The sequence below is a fragment of the Parasteatoda tepidariorum genome, chromosome 3 (genome assembly GCF_982258835.1).
Source record: "Parasteatoda tepidariorum strain Cologne lab strain chromosome 3, Ptep-v5.0, whole genome shotgun sequence".
Classification (NCBI taxonomy): domain Eukaryota; kingdom Metazoa; phylum Arthropoda; class Arachnida; order Araneae; family Theridiidae; genus Parasteatoda; species Parasteatoda tepidariorum.
This window is the reverse complement of record NC_141757.1, coordinates 10,964,807-10,990,355: the sequence shown is the minus strand read 5'-3', so window position 1 is coordinate 10,990,355 and position 25,549 is coordinate 10,964,807. Positions and strand designations below refer to the sequence as shown.

General features: G+C 30.5%; 1 protein-coding gene across 4 annotated transcripts in view; it reads left to right on the top strand.

Annotated features, from left to right (window-relative positions):
* The window catches only part of mv (lysosomal-trafficking regulator mauve), a 132,028-nt gene that overhangs the window by 52,311 nt on the left and 54,168 nt on the right, over window positions 1–25,549 (top strand). For all 4 annotated transcript variants that reach the window (XM_087158776.1, XM_087158775.1, XM_087158773.1 and 1 more), the window contains 11 exons: window positions 4,851–4,966; window positions 5,282–5,435; window positions 7,749–7,922; window positions 10,842–11,126; window positions 12,136–12,343; window positions 15,796–16,152; window positions 17,815–17,954; window positions 20,486–20,655; window positions 21,490–21,619; window positions 22,898–22,998; window positions 24,294–24,371. In XM_087158776.1, the coding sequence (XP_087014902.1) occupies window positions 4,851–4,966; window positions 5,282–5,435; window positions 7,749–7,922; window positions 10,842–11,126; window positions 12,136–12,343; window positions 15,796–16,152; window positions 17,815–17,954; window positions 20,486–20,655; window positions 21,490–21,619; window positions 22,898–22,998; window positions 24,294–24,371 (1,913 nt within the window). The remainder of the gene's footprint in view (window positions 1–4,850; window positions 4,967–5,281; window positions 5,436–7,748; window positions 7,923–10,841; window positions 11,127–12,135; window positions 12,344–15,795; window positions 16,153–17,814; window positions 17,955–20,485; window positions 20,656–21,489; window positions 21,620–22,897; window positions 22,999–24,293; window positions 24,372–25,549) is intronic.

Below are 25,549 nucleotides of genomic sequence, written 5' to 3'. Positions count from 1 at the left end.
GACAAAAGAAAAATCGTGGAGAAATAATATCCTTAATCTCCCCGATTGCCCAAAAAGCAGTGCTGTAGCTGCCTTTTGTCTTGCTACCAAGCACGATTGCTTATACGCTCATCTTTTCCGTCTTAAAATAGTGGATAATCCTGCCTGCCCCCTCTGCCGCAGTGGTGCGACGATGAATACTGAACAATTGTTCAGTTCTCACAAAGAACTGCATCTACTCCCGACACTGGGAGGCCAGAGACCTTTTGTTCAATTTAAATTCTTGATTTAATTTTTGTGTTTGATGTTTTGTTTTTGTATATTTCAACTCTTTCTGTATTTGTATTTTTCTTTTCTTTTGATCGCTGAACGGCGTTAGGATAATGTCTGTATCGCTTGCTGCATTGGAAATAAAAAATTAAAAAATGTATTTTTGGAGTAATTCAAAAAAATTATGTGGCTCAGAAGAACAAATTTAGAGCTTTTTCACTCATATAATGAACCTGACATTATTAACTTTATTAAACAACAAAGAATGAAATGGGCAGGCCAGGTTATCAGAATGGACAAAGACCGTGAAGCAAAAAGAGTTTTCAGACCAGTTGGTTTTCAGAAAGAGAGGCAGGCCAAATTTGAGATGGATAGAAGGAATAGAGAAAGACCTTTTGGTCTTAAAAACTAAAAACTGGAAAACATTAGCAGGAAAGAGGTTAGCCTGGAAAAAACTGCTTGAGAAGGCCAAAGCCCACCCTGGGCTGTCGAGCCATTGATGATGAAAGAAGATTATACGAGGATTAGGATGGAATTTTTTTAAAAAAAATGAGCATTCGATTATTTGACAGTTATTAACTGTTAAACTTGTTGAAAAAAATATCCTACGGGCCACTCTACAGTCTGCAGGAGAGCAACAACAAAATTAAAATTTGGCATGCTGAAAGGGCTATATTTGTCTATGAACATTTTTTTTCTTTGAAATTCCAATTTGCTCAACAGTTGTTGCAATTTTTTTTCTTTCAAATTTTTGCTTTACATTACATTTTGCTTTACTACTGACTTAGAAACTTGAAATTATGAAGGAAAGTGAAAAAAATTTGCAAGAAGTTAGATTGAATAATTAAAATATGATTTAATCATTAGTTCTAGAATTACTAACTTCAAAACTCGCAGAGTTTAAAAAAACCTTGTTTGTTGATCTAATGTACATTGAAAATTGGCATCCTGATATGACCTTTTTGAAGTATAACTTTAAGTGGAACTTTTTTTCCAAATTCCTATTTGTTTAAAAGTTATTGCAATTTTAAATATTTTTAGTCTATAAATTATAATTACTTATCAATTAGCTCTTGAACATTATTTTAAAAGTTAATATCTTATTTCCTTTTTTGAATTTGTGTAAATCAGTTTCTTTGATTGGATTACAAGTTTATTTGTTCTCTTTTGCACTTTTTGCTTTGTCCCTTTTCCTTATGTTTGACGTCTGAGATTTTGTATGATGTTACTTATGATTTTGTTCTATATTGCCAGTATATTCACCAGTACCTTAGCAAAATAACTTAGGTCCTTATCAGACCAATATTCATAAATCTTGGCTCAATAAGGGTTCAAATGGCCGTTAGTTTCCAATATTGGCCCTATATAGAATTGCTCGATTCACCCGTATATATTACCACCATTTTACTACCAATATCAGCCCTATATAGAATTTTCCAGATATTTTATATTCATTATCAGCCAATACGGGCTTTATATTGATCATATATAGCAGTGTTCCCCAACCTTTTTATCACCGCGGACCTGTCAACGTTTGATAATTTTACCACGGCCCACTGAGGGGGGTGGGGTATTGATTGTTTATATTTTAGATTATTTTAATTTAAATGTATTTAAACATACCTTCAAAATAAAATACAGTTAAACCAAAAAATAAAGTGATTTAACATTTTAACTTACTGGAACATTACATCAATGAGAACTCTAAGCTTGTTTCTTTGCAATGAGACGGCTCCATCTGGGGGTAATCGGAGACAATGACACCCCAAGTGTGTTGCTTATCTCCAGTTTATTCCGTTGCTTTGTTTTGGTTGCTGTTACTGCAGAAAACCCAGCTTCGCACAGATAGGTTGTTGGAAATGGCAATAGGGATTTAAGTGCTGTGGTGACAATCTCGGGGTATTCTGCCAACACTTTAATCCAGAACACCGGCAGAGTTGTTGTTTCGAACGTAGTTTTGAGCCTGCCGTCATTAACAATCTCCAACAGTTGATCTTCTTCCTGCACTGACAAGCTAGATTCACCCGATTTGTTGGCAAATGGGTCGCGGATCCATTCCTTACCAGTTCGTGGGTCTTTTGTGGTTGGGAAGTAGCACTCGAACTCTTTTAAAAGCAAAGACAGGTGATCGTGAACCAACTGGGAGAATGAATGTTCAGGCTCTGTCTCGCCTAAAATACCCGCTAATGTCTGAAACATGTCGAAAATGCCTCTGTTCACGCGTTGTCCCCATAACTCCAGTTTGGCTTTAAAGGCAGCTACTTTGTCAGCCAACTTGAAAACAGTTGTCATTTTCCCCTGATGGCACAGATTGAGTTCATTCAGCAGGTTGAATATGTTACACAGGTAAGCCAGTTTGGTGACCCATACCTTGTCACTGAAATGTGCTGCCAGCGGTGACATCTTTTCTAAGAGAAATCTTTGCAATGGCTCTCGCAATTCAAATACTCTCAGTAGCGATTTTCCTCTGGATAACCATCGTATTTCTGTATATAACAGAAGGCATCTGTACTCTGCGTCCATCTCCTCACAAAGCTGCTCAAACAGGCGCGAGTTAAGGGCGTGTGTTTTGACGTAGTTAATAACTTTAACGACATCAATCAATACGCTGTTAAATTCTGGTGACATTTTTCGCCTTGCTAGCACTTCCCTGTGAATGAGACTATGTGTAGCTTCACTCTCAGGTGCAACTTCCTTAATCCGAGCAGTTGAACCAGATAGACGTCCGGTCATAGCAGCAGCTCTGTCTGTGCATATGCCTACACAAAAGGACCATTTCAGTTGTCTTGATATATAACCATCCAGTGACTTGAACAGTTCTGCTCCTGTGGTGTTGGTTGGCAAAGATAGTGCACGTAACAATTCCTCATGCACATCTTCCTGATATAGATATCGCATATAAACAAGTAGTATTGCCTTGCTGTCAATATCTGTAGATTCGTCAACCTGGAGTGCGTACCACGGTGATGCATTAATCCTCTCCAACAATTGCTTTTCAATGTCTTCGGCTATTTCCTCAATGCGCCTAGTCACAGTGCTAGCCGACAAAGGCACATGTGCTATCTTTTCCACAGCAGCTTCTCCTAATATTTCACGGCAAATGTCTTTAGTGGCGGGCAAGATTAATTCTTCACCATTATTGAATGGCTTTTTAGCTTTAGCAATATGATTAGCCACCAAATATGATGCTCTTAGTGCACTCTCCTTTATTGATGTGGTGGCCATCATAAATTTTTTCTGTCCTTCGTGTTCCCGTTTTTCCTTTCAAAATACTCCAGGGACTTGTCTTTTAATCCAGGGTGCTTGGAGTTCAAGTGGCGAAGCAGTTTTGAAGGTTTCATTGCGTCATTGGAGAGTTGATCGCCACAAACTATGCAGAGCGGTTTTGGTTTGTGAGAATCGCCTGTCCCGACAAAACCATACTTCAAGTAGGACTCATGGTATTGTCTGTTAAAAGTTGCATGTTTCTTTGATGTTGAAGGCTCTTCGGTCTCTTCACTGAGCCTTTTCTTTTTTCCATGGAAACTTTCTAAGGACGTCTGTTTCGTATTTATTTTCGCTAACTTGTGAGTTAAATTTGTACAGACACAATACACACGTACGCTAAGCACTGTTAAACCTGAGAAAGTACCAGTGAACAGAGAGAGGAGTGATAGACACTTTCTTTTTACAAAAAACAAACAAAACCGCATAAAGCACACAAAACAGTAGAGAGGAATCATGGTCACGTGGTCTTCGGGCGACTAAATGGCAGACGAGCCAGCTTCTCTTTTATAGCCTTACTATATACTCTCACTGTGTGAGGCGTCAGAATCGAGAGAGAAGACGAAGTTCTTCATTAGTTCCAATGCAAATGTCGCGCCGCGCTTTTGTTTTTTATTTATGATATTTGCTGTTACGATGATTGCTTTTTTTTTATTTAAACAAATTGAATGAAAAAATAGTTGCAGAAGATTTCTTTTTTTTTACTTTTTAAAACATTAAAAAATTTATGTTACTACCTTCGGGGGCATATTTTTTTTTTAATAAATAAAATTTTAATGAACACGGATATTTTTAATTTGGGGTATAAACCTAGGAATTTAAATTCAGTTTCAATGAAATGGGCGGCCCGGTACCATTTTATCCACAGACCGGTACCGGACCGGTCCTACTAATATATAGGACCAATATTTTATTTTATAACCGTCGTTGAACACCCGACCCAATTTTCAGGTTTACGACTACTGATGTTCAACTACGTAACCTTGTAATTTTGAACCCAATCCACAAGACAAAGGAACTACTGGATCTAGTATTGGAAGTAATTTCGTCAGCACTGTCGTCAGTGCCAGCCGGATGCGAAATTCATATCGACCAGCCATGGCTGGGATTCGAACCTGGTTCACCTCATTGAAAAAGGAACGCTCTATCCCCTGAGCTATTGTGACTGCATAGGACTAATATTGAAATATCTAGACATCATATAGCACCAATATTGAGCCAGTTTTTAGCCCACCTGAGTCCTATGTAAAATTGTTGCTAGGATAAATTCTATCTCACCAGTGTATTCATCATTGTAAGAATTTGAATTTTAAATATACATTTTTTTTCTTTTTTAGAATTCTTTAGTTTGCTGTTACACAGCTGAAAACAAAGATTCCTATTTGGTGTATCCAGTGACTCCAAGGGGATTTTTTCCTCTCCAAGTCTCTTTCTCTTCTGGTGGAAATTCAAAGTAAGTTTTTTATATTTATTGATATCTTAATTTTTGTATTTTCTATTGAAATCGTGCATTTGAGTAATCTTTTTTTTTAAAGAAAATTCATGCAGTTTGCACCATCTGCGATTTTATCTTATTATTCATGCAGTTTCTGCAAATAGTTTCGGGAAATTAGAATGAGTAAATACTTTTGTTGACTTGCACTTGTAAAAATATTTGTAGTTTTCAAAACTGAGTATAACAATTGGAGGTATATTTATGAAACTATGTATTATTTTCATTTAAAGGGATATAAATATTTTAAAATGTTTTGATTGATTTTTTTATTAGGTTAACATCATTGCAAGATGGGATATATTCAAAAATGCCAATTGAATTGCAAGTTCTTGTTTTTGGAAAAATTTCTCAAAAAGAGTATCGAACTCTTCAAAGTGCCATTCTGCAAGCAGGTGGATCTGCAATATTCTTGTTGTTGTTCGCCTATGTAAGTTTATAAAAACATTTTTTGAAAAGAATCTGCGGTTGCGAACGGATAATCTAAAGTATTTTAAATTTGTGTTATTTTTTTTAAGTTTTATTAACTGAAATTTTTATTAAGTTATAAAGCTGAAAGTTTTAATACCTATTTATGTACTTTGTAATATCCTTTGCTTATCACCCATCATTAGGGCAGCAGGTCTGTCTCGGCGTGAATTTCCGCAATGAATTCCGCAAAATTATCCTCTTTTTTCCTGAAATCTGCAAATTTCTCAATATGTTTTGATTTGCGAAAATGGCTTAAAATGTGAATTTTTTTTTCGTTTTTAATTTATTATTTTTATTTAACAGAATTTTTAACTTTTCTGAAGCCTTAAATTGAACATGTAAAACTGGTTAGATATTTAGGGGAGCGAATCAATAGCAAAATGACAAAAAAAGTAGTTCAGAGATAAGAGATAATCACTAGCTTGTCAAGTAAGGTGGTCTTTCTACACTTAGGGAGGGTAAGAGACTGATGGGATTACTTTCCTGAAGTCAGTAAGAGTACAATTGTAAATTGGAATCACAAAAGAATGAAAATGCTATAAATCAAATCTTTGACACAAAAATTGTAACCCAGGCTATTGCACTGGGCAATGAAATTTCTACTGCCTTTCTACATATCCAGGCAATATTTCCTGGGCGGCTTCTTGTGATTTCTTAAATAGGGATAGGTTTCTTAGATGAGAGGGACATAAGGCTTTTGTAACTAGTAGTTTGAATGTAGAATGTTTGAGTTTTCACAGCAATTACTTCTTACAAAGCAACGATCAATGAATTGCTTGTTGACGAAGGAAAATATATCCAGTTTTGGAAATCAAAGTCCGAACGCTATCTAAAATAGGCAAAACTGGCAATTCAATGTTTGTCGGTACCTAAAACGCAGAAAGATCGTTTTCTAAGTATAAAAATGTATTAAGTGATGAAAGACGAAGCATAAAGAGAATAATATGACAATGTACAACACTTTGTACCAAAATTCTGTTCATTTAATTAAAATTATTAATATGGCTTTAAATTAAAAGAAATATTTTTGTTGTGTATTCTTTAAGCTTTTTTCATTAAATGCGCAATTTTTGTGTTTTGCATCGTCTATGTAGTGAACTTTCTTATGTTTAGAATCTGCTTAATTTTAAAAAATTTTCGCTAATTTCGGGTCTTTTTACCCGCGACAAACTTGCAGCCCTACCCATCATCAAATCTTATTTTACTTGCCCTTCAAACATAGAAATTTATAGTGTTTAATTCTTTTTGGAGAAAATATATACAGTAGGGAACCGATTATCGGGATCGATCGAGACCATCGCTATTCCGAATAACTGATTTTTCCGGTTTTCTGAATCGCTGTAAAAAGCCGTTTTTTTTATTGTTAAACCCAACTAAAAAAAAACTTTTTGGAAATAATCTTAAAAAGAAGAAAAAACGATGAAGTAATACACTAATGATTATTTCCGAAATTATGGTAAGGTAAACATCTTTCAAAAAAGAAAGAAAAATACTAAAATCCTATGAGGAAAAAAAAAATTTCTTGAAAAAAATGGCGGGAAAATTTATTGAATTTCATTCCGGTTTTTTGGTTTTCCGGTTTTCTGATTTCCGGATAACGGGTTTTGTACTGTATATATATATATTTTTTTTTTTTGGAAAATTATTAGCATTTGCTACTTGTTCTGCAAATAATTTAATTCTTATTTTTTTTTCCGTCCATTTTTCAATAATGCTATTCCTGATTAAATGTTTCTTGTTGAACGAAAAAGATTGTGCAACAAAAATTGTGCTTTTCTTTTAATTTATTGACCATATTTTTATTTTATTTTATTTATTTATTTATTTTTTTGTAGAACAAAAAAGAACAAAAAAAAATTTTTTTGTCGAATTTTTTTTCTTTTAATTTATTACACTTTTTTTTTTTTTTTAATGTATTTAAGAAAAAAAAATTTCCTTTAAATTAAATCTGTGTTAAAGAAAAAATAATCTTGTTCCTCATTGGGTTGTAAAAATGGGCTACTGACATTAAATTTTAATGAATGCATTTCCAAATAATCAGATTATTTTATCAAACAGGGAATCAAACTATTATATTTATAGCTTTTCTTGTGTTTGTGTATCAATAGCATTTCCAAATGATCAGATTATTTTATTCAAACAGTGAATCAAACTATTATATTTATAGCTTTTCTTGTGTTTGTGTATCAATAGCATTTCCAAATAGTATGATTATTTTATTCAAACAGGGAATCAAACTATTATATTTATAGCTTTTCTTGTGTATCAATAGATTCTGGAAAATAGTAATAGTGAGGAAGATCAGATTGCTAGTCTAAAAATAATTCTGAAGCTCATTAATAAAGACAGTGCATTTCAAGATGATTTCATTCGAATAAAAGGATATGAACTTTTGACTCAGATGATTGTCTGTAAGAAGTGCATAGTTTCTGATGATATGTTTCAGGTTTGTTAACTTATTTATCTATCTATTTTATCAGGGTGGCCAACCACCTGGAAAACCTGGAATTATCAGGGAGTTTTTTTTTATACTGGAAAGAACCTGGTAAAATCAGGGAAATTTGGATAAAACCCTGGAAAAATCAGGGAATTTTAAAGAAAAGCTGGAAATTTTTTTAATTTCAATAATTTAAATTATTTATTAATTTTCTTAAATTATTTCATCCATTATACCCACTTTTTTAGACGGAAATGTATCTCCAAGCAGTATAAATATAATCAACTAAGCAATACTGCTTGCATCAATATTTGCTCCATTACAGCTCTGTTAAATTAGAATGCCACATAAAATTCTCCCACTGTTGCTAAACGAATGTGGAAACCTTTGACCGCTATGGACTGTGCAATTTAGGAAAGATTGTGGTGGAGGTGGAAGAAGGGATTGGGATATTAGCTTCTGTTTTTAAATTCTGTTCTTTGGCTGAATCCATTTATGTCTTAAGTTTGTTCCAATACTTTCATGGTAATTCTTTTCCATTTTGACAAAATGTTTTTGTATTTTTAACTTAATAAAATTCTCCAAAAATTTGTTGGTTATAATTTCATAATAATAATAGATTTTGTATTGCACTCTTTTTCTGAAAGCTTTTGTATTCCCATTTAAAGAAATCTGTGAATTACTTTTTCTCAGCAAACCAACCAATCACTAACAGCATTACAACTTTTACAATCACTAACAGCATTGTTTGTTGACAAATTGTTGCATTAATGCTAATTTTTTCTATTTCATTTTAACCTTTTATAACATATTTTAATTTTAAAAACAAGTTTTTTTTTCTTTTGGGAACTAACTATATACTAATATTTAATTTTACTCTTTTGTTGGTCAATATATGATTTTTGATTCAAAATTTTGTACCAAAACATTAAAAAATGAATAAAAAATCTTGCCAAATTGTCGAAATAAATTTTTTTTTTCAAGATATGTTTAAAAAAATAACATTTTGATTAAAATATTTTATAATATAGACACTTTTCTTGTACCCACATCCTACACTTTATTAGAATAAAGAAACTAAAACCTGGAAATTTTTAGATTTTTATCTGGAAAACCTGGAAAAATCAGGGAAATTTGTTTATGTTTCTTTTTCTGCAGTAATTACTTTACAAATACTCGTTTCTCACAAATTATTTAATTTACACAATTACCAAACAGGAAGTAATTTGAGGCCCCTCAATTTATAAGTGGCAGTGGAATAAAAATGAACATCTACATTTTTAATTTCACCAGAACTCAACATGTCCTTTTGGTATTTCATAATTTATAAACATTTAATTTATAAAATGTGTGTATGTTGTGGTGGTTAAAATATATTTACGTAACATAAATTTTGGAAACCAATTTATATAGTTTAGAAAATTTTTAAAAAGCAAGAGAAAATTTGACAACTATGAGCTTATTTGATTCAAATTGTAAAGCACATAATTAAAAATGGCTAAAATTAAGAAGAGGTAAAAATATGCATATTTTGCAATCGTGAATTGTGACTGAATTTTTTTGAAATTTTGTGTTCATTAATTTTATCAAGGGAGGCGTAAATTCGTCTAATTTGCTACTTGGTTTTAAAAAAATGATAAAGGGCAGGCAAAAATTATGAACTTTATTTATTAAATCCAACTTTTTTTTAAATTTATATCAGATTAATAAAAAAATTTTACAATTTATTAATTAAAACTAATTGCCAATCATAACATTTAGCAATTTCTTTTTGATGAAATAAATTCTTAACATTACTGAAATCTTAACATTACTGAAAAAATCAATATTGTAACTAAGATACCGTATATGCTGTGTATATAGGGCCTAATACAGATGGATTTGACTACAATTTATCAGTACTTTAGCGAAAATTGAAAAAACGTTTAGTATCAATGAAATTATTCTTTAAAACCAATCATTCTTAAGGTATTATTAATGAATTTTATTAAAATATATTTTGGTGCACAAAATTTAGAAAAAAGTATGGTTTTTTACTTTATTTCCTTTTTTTATTATAAGTGGAATCACTCTATTAAATAATAAGATTAAATTTAAAAGAGACTGTAATCAGCATATTTAATAAATAAATATAATAATAATAAGGTATATTTTTAATATAATAATAATGAATAAGGTATATTTTGAAAAAAGGTGATCAAGCTGGTTAAATGTGACAATACTTCAGGTTCTGTAGTCTTAAATCAAGATGTGGTTTGTTCCAATAGTTACTATCGTCTTTATTTTGTATTTGAAATTTGTTTTCGTCATAGCGATATTGTCGCAAAAAAGTTTGATTTTTTTTATCTGCAGAATTTTTGTAGAGATTTTCTTTTCTGCAGAATTATTTTAAAAAAATGCCTTTCTTGCATATCAGAAATGGAAGAAACCCTCATGATTTCTCTTTTTCTTTTACTTTGCTTTGAGAATAAAAAAAAATCTACATTATAAAAAGTAATTTCCAAATTGATAAAATTTAAAAAAGTTAACTACACAAAAAAAAAATTGGAACAGGAGAATATTGCCAATAATACCAGAATATGTGTTCTTTTACATGTGTATTTAAAAAAAAATTCTTACATTTATAATTAAAAAAATTATGTACTGTTCGATTCTGTACATGAAGGTTTTTTTTGTAAACAGAAAGTGATTCTGTTATTGGAAATTAGTAATATATATATATATATATATATATATATATATATTTGCTACTATTAAAAAATATTTTCTGACAGGTATTAGTACTAGAGAGAATTGTCGCATAAAGTTCGAAAAATTCTGCCATAGGGTATTTGAGTAATAACTGTAAATGTAACTGTTCAGTTTGAATCATATAGTATATTCATGTAATCTTGTAAATTTAATCTTTTTGAAATATATTTTTTTCAGCTTTTCCTGCAAAACTGCTTAAAGTTTGATTCTAAACTTAACATCACTGCCTTGGCATCAGAAGAAGTGATAAGTGAGCAGAGTTCTCTTGCTATTTCAAATGGAGCCATATTTTCAGTCATGTTGAAATCTCATCCATTTGCAAAAAATATATCGCCAAACACAGTTGCGTCTTTATTTTTACTGATAGAACGTCTGCTGAATCCGAAATCTACAAAGTTCCGCATAAACTCAATTCAGATGAATCATATTAATGTTTTAGACATTCTTCTTTGGATCATAAAAGTTAGTTGTTTCTATAATTCATATTCCTAGCAAGTATTATTCATAGCTGCCAACTGTACTGAATTTTTCCAGTTTCTCCTGGTCTACTGGTTTAATTTAAACTCTCCTGGTCTTTGTACATTTAAAAGAAGTACCTAAAATTGAGTGAAATTCTTAAAAAATCCCTACTGTAATAGAATTTTTGCACAGATTATTGCTTGCTCGAATATTAAAATAAGTATTATATGTAATAAAGCTAGCCTTATTTATAAATAATAAAGCTATATTCATTTATAATAAAATTATCCTCATTTATAAAAATCAGTTGAAAACTTTTTTTGTGTTAAAACGTTGCCCCGCAGTGGACTGATCGTAAAGACAGTCCTTAACAATAACAGTCCCAATAGAACACCTTAGTCAAGCATCACTGACTGCGGTTGGATGACCACTTTGATCAGCCTGCTTAGGTACTAAGGGTGCATGGTATCGGCCCTCGTTAAACTGTTTTACCATAATGTGCTTGACTTTGCTTACAACTCATCAGACTACCAAATCAGGGGAGCCATTCCCTCTGCAGAAGATCAAAATTGCAATGGCATATCTTCAGATAATCCTCAGGGATGTTTCTCAGACCATCACCAAAGACTCATTATGCAGCTCTAGTGCGACGTAAATAAAGTACCTACCTAAAATTTTCATTTTATTTTTATTCGGAACTTCCTTTTTAAATTAGTTAAAATATGTTTTAACTGTCTTTGATGAATTAAATACCTATTACTATTCAAAGTTTTGAGTAAACACAATACATAACATTTCAAGTTTATTTAATATCCTAGATAACTGGAAAATATTGCAGTTTTTCTATTTTGATGACGTTTAAAATCCCTTTGCATAAAATATTTAGTACATTATGCAAGAATTATCATGAAATTTATATACTTTCCTTAAATCTACTGAATTTTTTTTATCCATGTTGGCAGCTATGATTACTGTTTTTACTCTGTAGTTAATCGTGTTTTTTTATTTCTAGAGGCATTGCATAATGGGCGAAGGATTTCTTCCATTAAAAGCCTTACAAGTGATACCTTCCATTATGCAAAAACTTCTTCTTTATAACTTCAATGGGTTGATTTTTGAGAACATCTGCCAATTTATGCTGTTGCTTCATGAATCATCAGCCACTTATGTGTGCCACTCACGTTCAGCTTTTTTCTTCTTACGTCCTGTTGACAAAATTGGTATGTTTTTTTATTTAAAACAACAAACTACAATAGACTTATTTAAAATGATACAATAGATTTATTTAATGCAACAAAATACAATCTAAAAGCCACAATTTTTTTGCTGCTTCTTAAAAAAAATTAACTGAAATAAAACTTTTTTAGTTTCATGCATCTGTGTGATTACAACGAATCTTCAACAGTAGAAAGAAGAAAATTTATTAGTGTGACTTACGTGAATTAAATGTTTTAAGCAGGGTATCAACACACCTGGAAAAAGTCATGAATTTCGATATTAAACAAATTTTGTCATAAAATGTCATGACATTTTAACTATTTTTTTTTCAAGGAAAGTCATGAATTTAGGTTGGTTAAAAACAACTTTTTATAATGGAATTTCTCGAGCAAGGCACGTCGTATTGGTCCTCGTTAAACTGAGCTACCGTAAAGTGCTCGACTTCGCGCGCAGGTCGTCGGGCTACCGAGGCGGGGGTGCCATCCCCTATGCAGAGGATCAAAATTGTGAGGGCATGTCTTCATATCATCGTAAGGGATGTTTCCCCAGACCGTCGCCAATAGCCCATTGTGCAGCTCTAGTGCGACGTAAATGAACTACAACTACAACAGCACGTCGATCTTGGAATGGAATTCCCTTCAATTTCTTGGTGTTCCGAATATCTGAATTTGTAACAAAATCCCCACTCACAGTCATATTTGATTAAAATAAGAAATGTTTTTATCATGTTCTTTAAAAATTATGGTTTTCTGTCAAAAAATGAAAGAAAGAATATCTTTTAAACTTCTTTAATTTCAGAACTTTTGTTATTATTTTTTTTATTATTTATTTTATCAATTTAAAATTCTAGCTAAAGCAAGCAAGCCTGTCATTGGCTTATTTCTTTTATTCCGAAATGAGAACAGAAAAATCAGAAGTATTTCTTACCTTTCCGATGAACAAGAAAAGTATCTTTAGAATATAATTCTGCAGAAAAAAAGAAGAAAAATTTTTTGCTTTCATGTTTTTTTCAGCTGTTTTATTGCTTCAACTCTTTCTTTACTCTGTTTTTTAAATTTAAATTCTATAAATATGAAGATGCAGAGTATAACAGTTTTCGTTCTATCTATCATTTCAATTAATGTTATTTTAATGCTTTTTTAAATTTATTGTGTTTTTGTCGGAGAAAATGGTAACTTTCTTTAAGTCATGGAAAATTCTTGGAATTAGTCGCGGAAAGTCATGAATTTGAAAATCTAAAATGTAGCAGATAACATGTCTAAGTGCTTTTTTGTGTGAAAAATTTGGAATAAAATAGAATTCAACATTAAATGGGTATATACTTCAACTCTAGGAAATTTATATCTCGTGAATTGTGAGACGTGTTATGAATATAAAATATAAAAAATTTCTTGAAGTACTTTCTAAACTATGTGTTGAATGTTAAAAATACATGTTGAAAATAAAGTATGTGTATGCATGTAGAAAATAAAATTATTATCAGTATACAGTTAAAAATTCATGTATTTCTCCACTTTTCAACTTAAGTGTGTTGTGATATTCAATTACATTACTAGGTTTTTAAATACCAAATGTAAAGGTATGGTACTAATTGCAACAAAAAAATATGATTTTCAATAAATTTCGTACAACTTAAACATGAAAAAAAGGATTATTTAAATGTGCAATTCAAAACTTGCATATCATATTAGATACATCAAAACTTTCAAATTTCTATTTTGTGAAAATTTAGACAAAACTTGTGAAAAATTGAAAAATTATATTAAAAAATCAACACAAAAGTATGGATTTATCGCTTCGTTCAGGATGCAAAAATAAAATTTTAAGAAAAAGTATTTTGTGTTTTTCCCAAAGTTGAATTTGTGAAGGTACTGCTAAACGGTAGGAAATTTGGCCTGGACAGACCCCTAGTGAGCGTAGCAATAATTGCTGAATTAACGAAATAACATTTTAATTTACAATGGCATTGACGCAAATGAAACATACTAATAAGTAATTATTTAAAAGCCAGTTAGAATATTTGTATTAGAGGATCATCATGATATTGTATTAAAAGTATCAAGATTTTCAAAAGCATGTGGAAATGTGTACCAATAACAACTAAGAAAACTATAAAAATTGAACTCTGGCTTACGATGAATCAACAAAAATAAGAGACATCAAAAAGTGATTATTTAACTGTGCAGCTTAAAAAGTGTAATTCATAATAATATCATATTAAAAATATTTTTAAAAAATGACATGTAATTAACACTGATAACTGTTGATAAAACGATTGTAAATTCACTTGGATCTGCAATGAAATAGGCACAATTAAAACATGTAATCAAATGATTATTCAAATTCAAAATTCATGCATTGTATTATCCTACTGAAAAATTTTTGAGCGTGTCAGAAAGGGGTGACTTAAACTCATCATTCAAAGTTTCTAATTTTTTTTTATTCAAAAAATTACAAAAAAAATTCATTAGGTTCAAGTGCTGCCATAAATTTTGCACTCCTTTTCCTTGAGTTTGCAAGTGAAGCTATAAAAAAAAGGGTTTAACATACAATATTTTGAATAGACTAGAAATATTTTTCCTACTCTTAAGAGTTAACATTGTACCTGCCAAGTCTTCTGTTTTTTAACGAAGACTCCTGTATTTTACGACTATATACTGTTTATGTATATTCTAAAATTTCCCCATATTTGTTGAAGAAATTTTTAAAAAAATGGCAATAAAATATCCATGGATAGCATATTTATTCCTCAACAGATGGTGCTATTGCTGTACTGTGATCGATGCGAATTCTGCATCCGGCTTACACCAACCACAGTGCTGACGTAAAATATCCTCAGTGGTAGATGAATCATGGGTTAGAGTCCCCTTGCCATCAGGCTAACTGTGGGAAGTTTTCCATTCAATGTAACACAAATGTAGGTTAGATCCATCAAAAAGTCCTCCACGAAGGCGAAATTTCTCCCAATACTTGATCCAGTAGTTCCTTTGTCTTCTGGATTGGGTTCAAAATTACACTGCTACTGAGTTGAACTTTAGTAGTTGTAAGCCAAAAACATTGGGTAGGCTGTTCAACGATGGCTATAAAATAAAATATAGTTTAAGTAATTATAAAGAATGCGGTTTTAAATGCGAAAATTTAAGAATGTGGTTTTCTTCTTAAGATTATGATTTATATACATATTTTTTACTTCCCTAAATGTAAGTGCTTATATTATAAATGTAAGTGTAATGTCTCCGTTATTTTATCTCTCTAATGTTGGCAGGTATGTAACACGATGGTAATTTTTTCTGTCACTATTACTTTGTTTAAAAAGTTTGAAATTCTAGTTATATTCGAGGATGTCTATATTGTTTATTTCTTGAATGAAATTTACTGATAAGAAGAGAAATTAATAATAATATGTCTCAGAAATTATTATTATTATTTATTTTATTCATTTATTTGTTAACAGGTTACGAGAAGAAAGTGGATTCCAGCACATGGTACATAGATTCGTCATCGGATTTTTATCCACTGCAGCCTTCTTTTCCCTCTTACAATAGAAGTCTCCTTTCAAAAAGACAATTATCTGTTCCAAATGAACAGGTGGTTCCATTTCAGAAGAAGTTACCCAAAGTTAAATCAGCAGATGATCTTCTATTAACAGAAGAAGAAATCACTTCTTCAGACCCGGAAACATCCAGTGATCAGACTTCGTCACTTGAAGAAAAATTTTCAAAATCAATAGAGGAAGATATTGGAAAAGAGTTTCCTATTTTAATGAGTGTACTGGAAGTCAAGAATAAAGAAAAATCTGCAATATGTATAGGTTGGTGTTCTTAGTTTCCTTCATCTGATTGAATTTCTTGTAATACCCAGTCTCAAAGTAATTAGTCATTAAAATTGCTTATTGCATGAAATGCTGTTATGATTTTGCTCAAACCAAGAAGATGGAGGAAGATTATTATTCTTCTAAATCTTGATTAATTGAATTTCTTGTAACACGCACTCTTTCTTTTCAGAGTAATTAGCCATTAAAATTACTTATTGCAGGAAATGCCGTTATGATTTTGCTCAAACCAACAGGAAGATTCTTTTTCTTCTTATTCTTAATTAATTAAATTTCTTGTAAAACCCAGTCTTAGTCCGGGATAGCCTGCCTAGTAGGGCACTGGGGCCATGTCCAGAAGTTCGTGGATTTGATTCCTACGCTGGCCGAAGACTAGTAATGTAGTAAATGGTGACTGATGCACGATAAATCTGTCAAGTTACAAAGTCCTCCATGTTCCCATAACAAATCATATCTCTGGGGGTACTGATCCAGGAATTTCTTGTCTTTTGGATTGGTTCAAAATTACAAGGCTTCGGAGTTGAACATTAGTAGTTGTAAACCCAAAATTGGGTCGGCTGTTCAGCGATGGATATAAAATAAAGTAACACCCAGTCTTCTTTTTCAAAAGAATTAGCCATTAAAATGACTTATTGCATGAAATGCTCTTATGATTTTGCTCGAACCCAGAAGACAGAGGAAGATTCTTTTTCTTCTAATTTGCCATCCCGCTGTGGACTGATTGTAAAGAACACTGAAGTCAAGCATCACTGGCTGCTGTCAGTAAGAGGGTGAGTGGCCACTTTGATCAACCCGCGTAGTGACGGAGGATATGTGGTATAGGTCTTCATTATACTGTTCTACTGTAAAGGGCTCAACTTCCTCTGCAGCGCAGCCGTCTACCAAAGCAGGGGAGCTATCCCCTCTGCAGAGGATCAAAATTGCAATGGCAGGTCTTTGGATCATCCTCAGGGATGTTTCTCAGACCTTCGCAAATAGCCCATTGTGCAGCTGTATTGTGATGTAAATAAATTACCTACATGCCTTCTAATTTGCCACTTGAATTTACACATAATTATTTTTTTTTTAAATAATATTAAAAAAATGCTAATTTTTCCTTAAAGAAGATTAAAAACCTTCTATAATTTAAACTTATTAAAGAAAAACAAATATTTTTTTTCTTTTAGAAAATTCAAATTTTTTTCCTAAATTTAAAAATATACCTATTCTTAATATTTTAATTTTTAAGGCTTATTGATATTGTTCTCATTACACTAAAATGCAATAAAGTAACTATTAATTGATGTGAAAACATATTTTATTCCAGCCCCATAAATAGAATTTTTTTTGTGTGTGTGTCCCTTTTCTGAAAAATGTTGTAATTACCTATTTTCTATGGTTGTATTTAAACTGTAAAGATGAGAAGTAAAATGGATCATGAGCAATTAACCCAATTATAAAGCATGCAGGTCACATGAAATTAAGCAACATAACTAGTTGAAGGCTGAAACTGGACTAACATTTTATTTGCAGATAAGAGATTATATTTATGACAACACTGCTGCCATCTATGTACAAACATGTTAAACTAACTCACTTAACAGATGAAATATATTTTAAAGATTACTGAGTCATTAATGTAATTTAATTCTTCTTTTCAAGGCTTATTGCAATTGATACATGGCTTCATTTTAAAGAGTAATTCTACAAACATCCAGCACCCATCAGGCATTATTCAACTGGAAGTTTTTATTGTTCTTGCCAATGCAGTTGATTCTGAAGTTTGTGCTTTTGCTCTTAAAGTAAGTTGTTTATTTCGTTCAGCTCACTTATTCTGTGCATGCTGTTAAAAGTATATTCTGAGTGTCAAGAAATAACTTGGAGAAAGTTTTATTGCAATTGTTTCAAACATTAAAATTTCTATATACTGGAAGATATGCTTGTTTGGTCTCAAGGAGTGCACCTTCCATCATGAGTCTGCTCCACCACCCCTGTGGCAGAATTTTTTCGAGCTGTCTGCGACAAAACTCCCTAGCACTAACATCTTTCTGTAGGATACTTTTAATAATAGCAAGCTTTTTTGTTACTAATTTAAAATAACAAAAGTGCTCTCTTTACAAAAAAAGAAAAAAAAACTTATATTTTTTTAAATTGAACATAAAATTATTATTTTTTTCTAATATCATGGTTGATATTCTTGCATTTATTTTTTTTTTGGGGGGGGGGGGAACACACTAATTAAAACTTCTTGGCATTTTGTAAATTATCATCACAAAAAAAAAATTAAAAATCATGAAATCAGTTGCGGTAAAAAAGATCGATGGCGAAATCATGCAAATCAGACTTCTCAAATTCGTGTTTCGTTTCGAGATTAAGTTGCTGTAGTAAATAATATCGTATAAATAATTTCGGATTTAAAATCTGCAGAGAAATCAATAACAATAACTGCGAAAAATTCCATAGAATCATTGCCTTAAAAAAATAAGTACTCAAATACATGATTCGAATTTTCCATATTGTTCGAAATATATTGAGATCTTTAAAAACCATGTCAAAATCAATAACTGTCGAAATTTCAGTCGAAGAATTACATCGATTTACGATACAACCGCCGTAAATTGAGCGAGTCTAAGGTACTCAAGACTTGTGTAAGGTGCATTTTCTTGGCTTTCTTATGGCACACGAATAGAGTTGACAAAAATCATAATTTTTTAAAACGAAAATCAAAAACTAAGATTTGTTTTATCATTGTGGCCATCCACCTTGAAAATTTTTTATACTGAAAAAACCTGGAAAAATTAGGGAATTTTAAAGAAAAGTTAGAATTTTTTTCTTCGATCCTTTCTTTCATGGCAAAACATGGCTTTCCTAATGGCAAAAGGACTCTAATCCATGACCTGTCTACCACTGAGGATATTTTACGTCAGCACTATGGTCGGCGGAAGCCAGATGTGAATTCATATCGATCAGCCATCGCAGAGATCCAAACCTGGTTCACCTCATTGGAAGGCGAACACTCTATCCCCTGAGCCAATGCGGCCCAAATGATGTATTAAAAAAAGAAAAAAATACAGTTTAACTAAAATACTTAATTATATTGGCACTTCTCTTGTACCGCATTTTAAATAAAATGCTTTATAATATTGACACTTTTATTGTACCCGTCTACATTTAATGAGGGGGGAAAAAACACACTGACATGGAATTTTTAAGATTTTTGCCTGGAAAAATCAGGGAAATTTGAAACCTGATTTGAGTGGCCATCCTGTTTATTTAAATTGTATTTTATTTTCTACCGCTCAAATCATCCAATAAAATGTACTAATAAAACTTAATATTATTAAATAATAATAATATTATAGAAATAATTCTGATGAAATAAAAAATATATTATTTAAAAACAATATTATAGCTAACTTAATATTTTTAAATAAAATGTTTAAAGTATTACAAACTAATGTCTTAATCATGGCTATTTTTGTCAAAACTGAATTATCTTAAAATTTTAAAAATGAGGAAGCAGCTAGCCAATTAGATAATGAAAAGTAAATTAGTTACGATCAGAATGCGTTATTGGAAAAAATTATTCTCTGAAAATAATTATTCTCTAAAAATTATAAATTTCTCTGGGTAGAACAAATATTTTTTTTTCATTATTGGTATATTCTTACAACATATTGAACAAGTTTATAACTTTTAAAAGCACTTAACTAAATGAGTATAATTGAAACATGGGTATTACCAACAAATTATTTTACTTACAAGCAATGGAAAAATATAATATAAAAGTTGCATGCCAGACTTATCTGCTTTTTGTCTCTCTATTTTAATTTATTAGTCTATTTTGATGTATAATAGCTTGCATATGTTCTCTTTTCAATATTTCTTTTGATAAAATCTTCATTACTTGTGAACTCAGACTAAGAAAATCAATATCTGAAGAATATTATTTATAAATGTTATTGTATACAAATATGTTTGTCTTATTTGACAAATATTAATTAACAAATTTAAAAAGAATAAATAAGTTTATATCAAGGATTTTTTTAAAGAAAACAATGATAGATGATTTAATTTGATGATTTCTTCGTTTACCCATTAAGAGCCCTGCATTTAAGTTTTAAAATCTTGTAAATATGTTATACATTATAATGTTTTCATGTTTATTTGAAAGTTTGGTTGTGGTATTTTAGTTGGCATTAAAATTTTGTATTGTGTGTAAGTTATTTCTTGTCATACTTTAATTTAGACTTTTTTTTTGCATTCAGTTAAAAATATCATTACAGATCTTAATGTACTTTACTGTTTTTATTATCATAGTTTTAAATTTTAGATCATTCAAGCCTACCTGTTTGAGGCCAATGAAGACACAAAAAATGCATTTCTGAAAATGAAAGGTTTTCATTTGCTTGCAAATCAACTTAATGTTCGAACATTTGATAAGAAAGTATTTGATGTTTGTTTCTCTCTTATTTCTGGTGTTCCTCTATCCTCTGTTATTGAGTAAGTTGTGTAATTTATTATGAATTTTTTTTTCTTGTCTTTTTGATTGTAAATAGTTTGATAAGTCTTTATTTACTATTTTTTATTGTTTTTCCTGAGAATGATATATTAGTATATTTTCTAATTAGTTATTTTTGGTTTACCAACATCAAAAGCAATATGGACAATTTTTGTTAACGGTAGAACATTAGGAAAATAATTTGCTCTATATAAGTTATATTGTAAGTTTTGTTATTCGGGGCTAAATTATATTAGAGTATAATTTAAATTTTTAGAAAAATGCAGAAGAGTGTGATGACAAAGCACTTGATAAATTGACTCTATTTGGCTGTAAATTATATGTACATTGCATACAATGATGAAGATATCACCAGGAATAACTTTTATTCTAATGATCAGATTTTCACGAACTAAGTGTCAGTCTTAATGGTTTCTAGGGGTCATCTCAAATATTCAAAACAATTAGTGCTAACTATAAGTTGAGAGTTACAAAATATTTGCATGTTTTTGGTCATATCTTTAAAGATAATTGAGCAATTTTGAAAACATTTGGTACTTTTTATTAAATGTTTATATTCCTGATTGAGCATAAAAGGGAAAAAAATGCAGGTTTAATTAGAATTTTTTCATGATCCAGGTATGTCAGATGTTATATAATATTTTTGCCCTAAGCCTTAATGTACATAGCCTTAGGTGGAATAAAATAATTCTGTATTTCTGATGTAATAATTTTTTCAAACTTTTACAAGAGCATGCAATAGTATTTTAGAAACTATGTTGTTCAAATCATTTTTACATTGTGTCTTTTGTATATGAAATTTTGTTTGATTTCAGGTGTAATATGTTTTTGTCAAAGGAGGCATCAGATTTTCAGACCATGTCATGGCTACCATTTCTTGCTGTGCTTCCAAGTTCTTATCTAGAACCATCCTTGTGTGAGAAAGCAATATTACTTCTGATTAAGGTGATTAAAATTTTTCCATGCTTTTTATCCATTGGCAAAATGGGTGTTTTGGCTTTGATGGCGTGCACACCTTATTTGGCACCATCACACTTTTCAGCTATGTTCAAGAGCAATAGTAAACAGTGTGCATAAGTTGCTATGGCGACCAATGCTGTTTGATATTTTTTTTTAAATTCTTTTTTTCACTTGCATTAATAATTTTACTATGCATTAAGTTGGTGAGTTTATTAAGTTAGTTACCATTTTTAAGATTAAGGACCAGAGAGATCCCATAAATACTTCTTGAGTTGTGAATAAAAGAGAATTTCCTCATTTGAATGATATTTTTGTTTTTATTGTTTTAATTAAGAACCAGGATTCCAACCTACAGTTCAAACTGGATCGTTTTCAATCCTAATTTGGGTGAATATTACAAATAAAGAGGGTAAAAAAATTAGGCAACAACCATTTTACCAATGAATACCCTGTCAAAATCTTTTTTCTGTGTAAATTAAGTGCTTATATTATTTTTTAAAATTTTTTTGGGGGAATAATCGAGCAAACGGGATCTAAACTAGCAGGATTTCAAATGAATTAATTGAAAATGTGATTTAGTGCAATTGAAAATTGGAAAAGACAAATAAAAATCACTTTCATTTATCATGCTGAATTTAAAATACATCTACAACCAATTTCTACTTCTTACAAAATGTTCTACAATAAAATAAAATTCACATGCTTCGTTTTTGATATTGGTGTTGCATTGATTTTCTTGCTTTTGTCAGCCTCGCTTAAGTTTATTTTTAAAATCCTAACATATTTATGTTATATATTTATGAAGCGTGCTAATCAAATTGTATGCAATTTTCATATTGTAAATTTTCTTACTTATGTTTCCATGGTCCACTAAGTTATACTCAAGGGGAGGGAGAGGTATAATCGTCCTAGGAATTCTTAGGTTCGACCAAAATTCCTTAGGAAAATTAAATGTTTAATTAGCTGTTAAAAGTTGCAGATAATTTCCTTATGGCTATGTAAAATCTAAAATTTTATATATAGGGTCTTCAAAAATTCTATAAAATATGAGAATAAGGCTTTTTGTGCTTTGAGGAAGAGGCTCGCAGTAAATTTTCTTCTGGTGCCCATAAAACCTTGGTGCAGCCTTGATGGCCCTTAATTTCCATTATTTTTGCAACAAATATTCAGTTTTAATTTTCTCAGAAAACTTGTTTCTCAACAGGCTGTTTTATATTTGAATCATTTCTTTATTCAGTTTTAATTGTGTTTTCTTCCTTTCAGTTTCTAAAAATGGATTGTAGTGTGATAGTGGAGTTACTAAACAATGGATTGATGATGAGTATTTCTTCGTTAATCAGCTGCATTTGTCATTCCTCGGAAAAGTGAGAGTTTTTTTTCATCTCTTTTTGTATATATATAATAACCGAAATCAAGAGAATGTCTACTTTCACTGGTAAATGTCCGAAATATTTGTTATATCTAATTTTATATTAATTTATAGTCTTACATCGATCAAAAATCACTTCGTGTTTTATTCAAAAATACAGGGTATCCAAGCACCTGGAAAGTCAAGAAAAATAATGGATTTTGGTACTGAACAAAATTTGGCATGAAATGTCATGATTTTAACTACTTTTTTTTAAAAAAAATCATGGAAAGTCATGGGTTTAAGCTGCCGAAAAATCTAATTTTTAAAATGGAATTTACCCCCTCCCAATTTCACAGTATTCTGATGTTCGAAATATCTAAATTTGTAGCAAAATCTCCACTCATAGTCATATTCTATTAAAATATAAAATGTTTTTTATCATGTTCTTTGAAATTTATGGTGCTCTTTCAAAAATCGAACCAAAGTGTAAAAATGAACACGTTTCTAGAGAGAATTATCTTTTTTTTTCTTTTTTTAAATTTTTTTTCCTATTTAAAATTCTAATTTAGACTTTTTATATTACACTTAATTTTAAAAAAAATAGTAAAACAGCTTTAAATAACTACATATATCTGACAGTATTTAATTATATGCTTTTGTATTTTTTTTCCAGCTATTTTACTGCTTCAATTTAAAATCAATAAATATGAAGATGCAGACTATAACAGTTTTGGTTTTACTTATTATTTCAATTAATTTAATTATAAGGCATTTTTTTAATTCATTGTTCTGTTTTTGTGGAGAAAATAAAAACCTCGGTAAGTCATGAAAAGAATTTTTCATGGAAACTTATGAATTTGAAAATCTAAAATCTAACAGATACCCTGAAAATACTAGGTTAATTTTAAAAGCTTGCGATTTTTTGTTTATGTAACTTTGTCTTGTTTTTTAATAAATGATTAAAAGAGTAAATAGTTCGAAATGATCAATGTTAGGATTTTTTTCTTTTTTATTAAACTGAAGTTAAACTCCATTGTATTTTCATACATTTTGTATTAAAATAAAGTTACAAAATGAAGTAAATAAATTAAATAAAGATTTAAACCTCTTAAAATCTCCTGTATTTTAAGTTATTTTGTAGTGAATGTTCTGCAATTTTTAAAATTGCAGAGGATTGTGGTTGGCAGGTATGCATTCATATTTTTGAAATTATGTGTGTCAATGACTTCTTAAGTGGAAACAAATCTTTTTAGAATTTATTCATTTGGTTTTTAACATTTGTAATGCAAGTTAACTTTTGCCTTGTAGGAAAATTGCTGACAATCTCCATGCTCCTATGGAAGCTCTGCATTGTTTGCTAAAAGCTGTGTCGTATGAGTTGTGCAGGTAATTATACTAGCTATTATTGGCATACATGTCTCTTGTTTTTGCGTGAGATTTCTTTTTTAATGTGATTTTAAATTTTATGCTTACTTTTTATTTTTGATTTAATAAATTTGGTTTACAATCATTTTCGCTACAGTTATATGTAAACAATTTAACTAAATGTCAGGGGCCCTACCATGAGTCACAGGAAATGGAATGGAGATTCTTGACTAGAAAGTAAAACTGGGTTTGGTTCTATGAAGGATCAGAACCGTACCGTGAACACTCGCTTGGAATCGGACATTCCTCGCTAACTGGTTCTAAGGGTACGGCTAAATTTTAACCAATCACACAATTTACTTGGGATTTTCTTTTTAAGTGTAGCAACATTAGCACGAATAAAACGAAACTGAATGAGTTAATAAGATTATAAAATTAGCTTATACTATTTAGATAATATTTTTGACTATTTATTGTTTTCTTTTCTTGATTTCATTAGACTAAAAAAATATTAATAGAGAATACTTTAAACTATTCTTTGAACTATTGCCTAATCTATAAAATATATATATTATATTAAAAACTGTCATCTTTATCAAGTATTAATCAGTCATAGAATAATACCATTTTCTCATTAATAAATATTTCTGATGTATTATTTAATACGTTTTATTATTTTTTTTAACCCTTTGCTTGCGGCTGGTACAGCATATGTACCGGTAGGAAAACTCCTCTTATTGCGGCGCTGGATCAGCAGTTGTACCAGTGGTTCTCTTCCCCCTTTTCTCCTAGACCGCCATCGCACCTGTCATTTCTTCAAGAACCCCCTGTAATTTTGGCCTGTTGTTAAAAAAAAGACTTAACGCTGCTTGCTTTCGATTCAGATGGGCTGAAAGATTTTTCTCTTTTATTATTAGTTGGCGAGTTTTAAAGAATGAGAATGTCTTTCATTTTCCTTGTAGTACTAATTACATTTCATTCGAGATTTTTTCAGCTACGATATTTAGCAAATTCTAGTTAATATTTTTTTTGATTAATTTATTTGTTAGTTACGTTTTTATTTTTTTTTAATCTTTTGATAATGTTTTAATTAAAATTTTATGAACTTTTTATTTTTTAATTTGTTGCTTCTGTTTGGTATTGAATTATTCTTCTCTCATTGAAAGAATTTTTCTCAATTCAAAATGCCACGTAGAGTG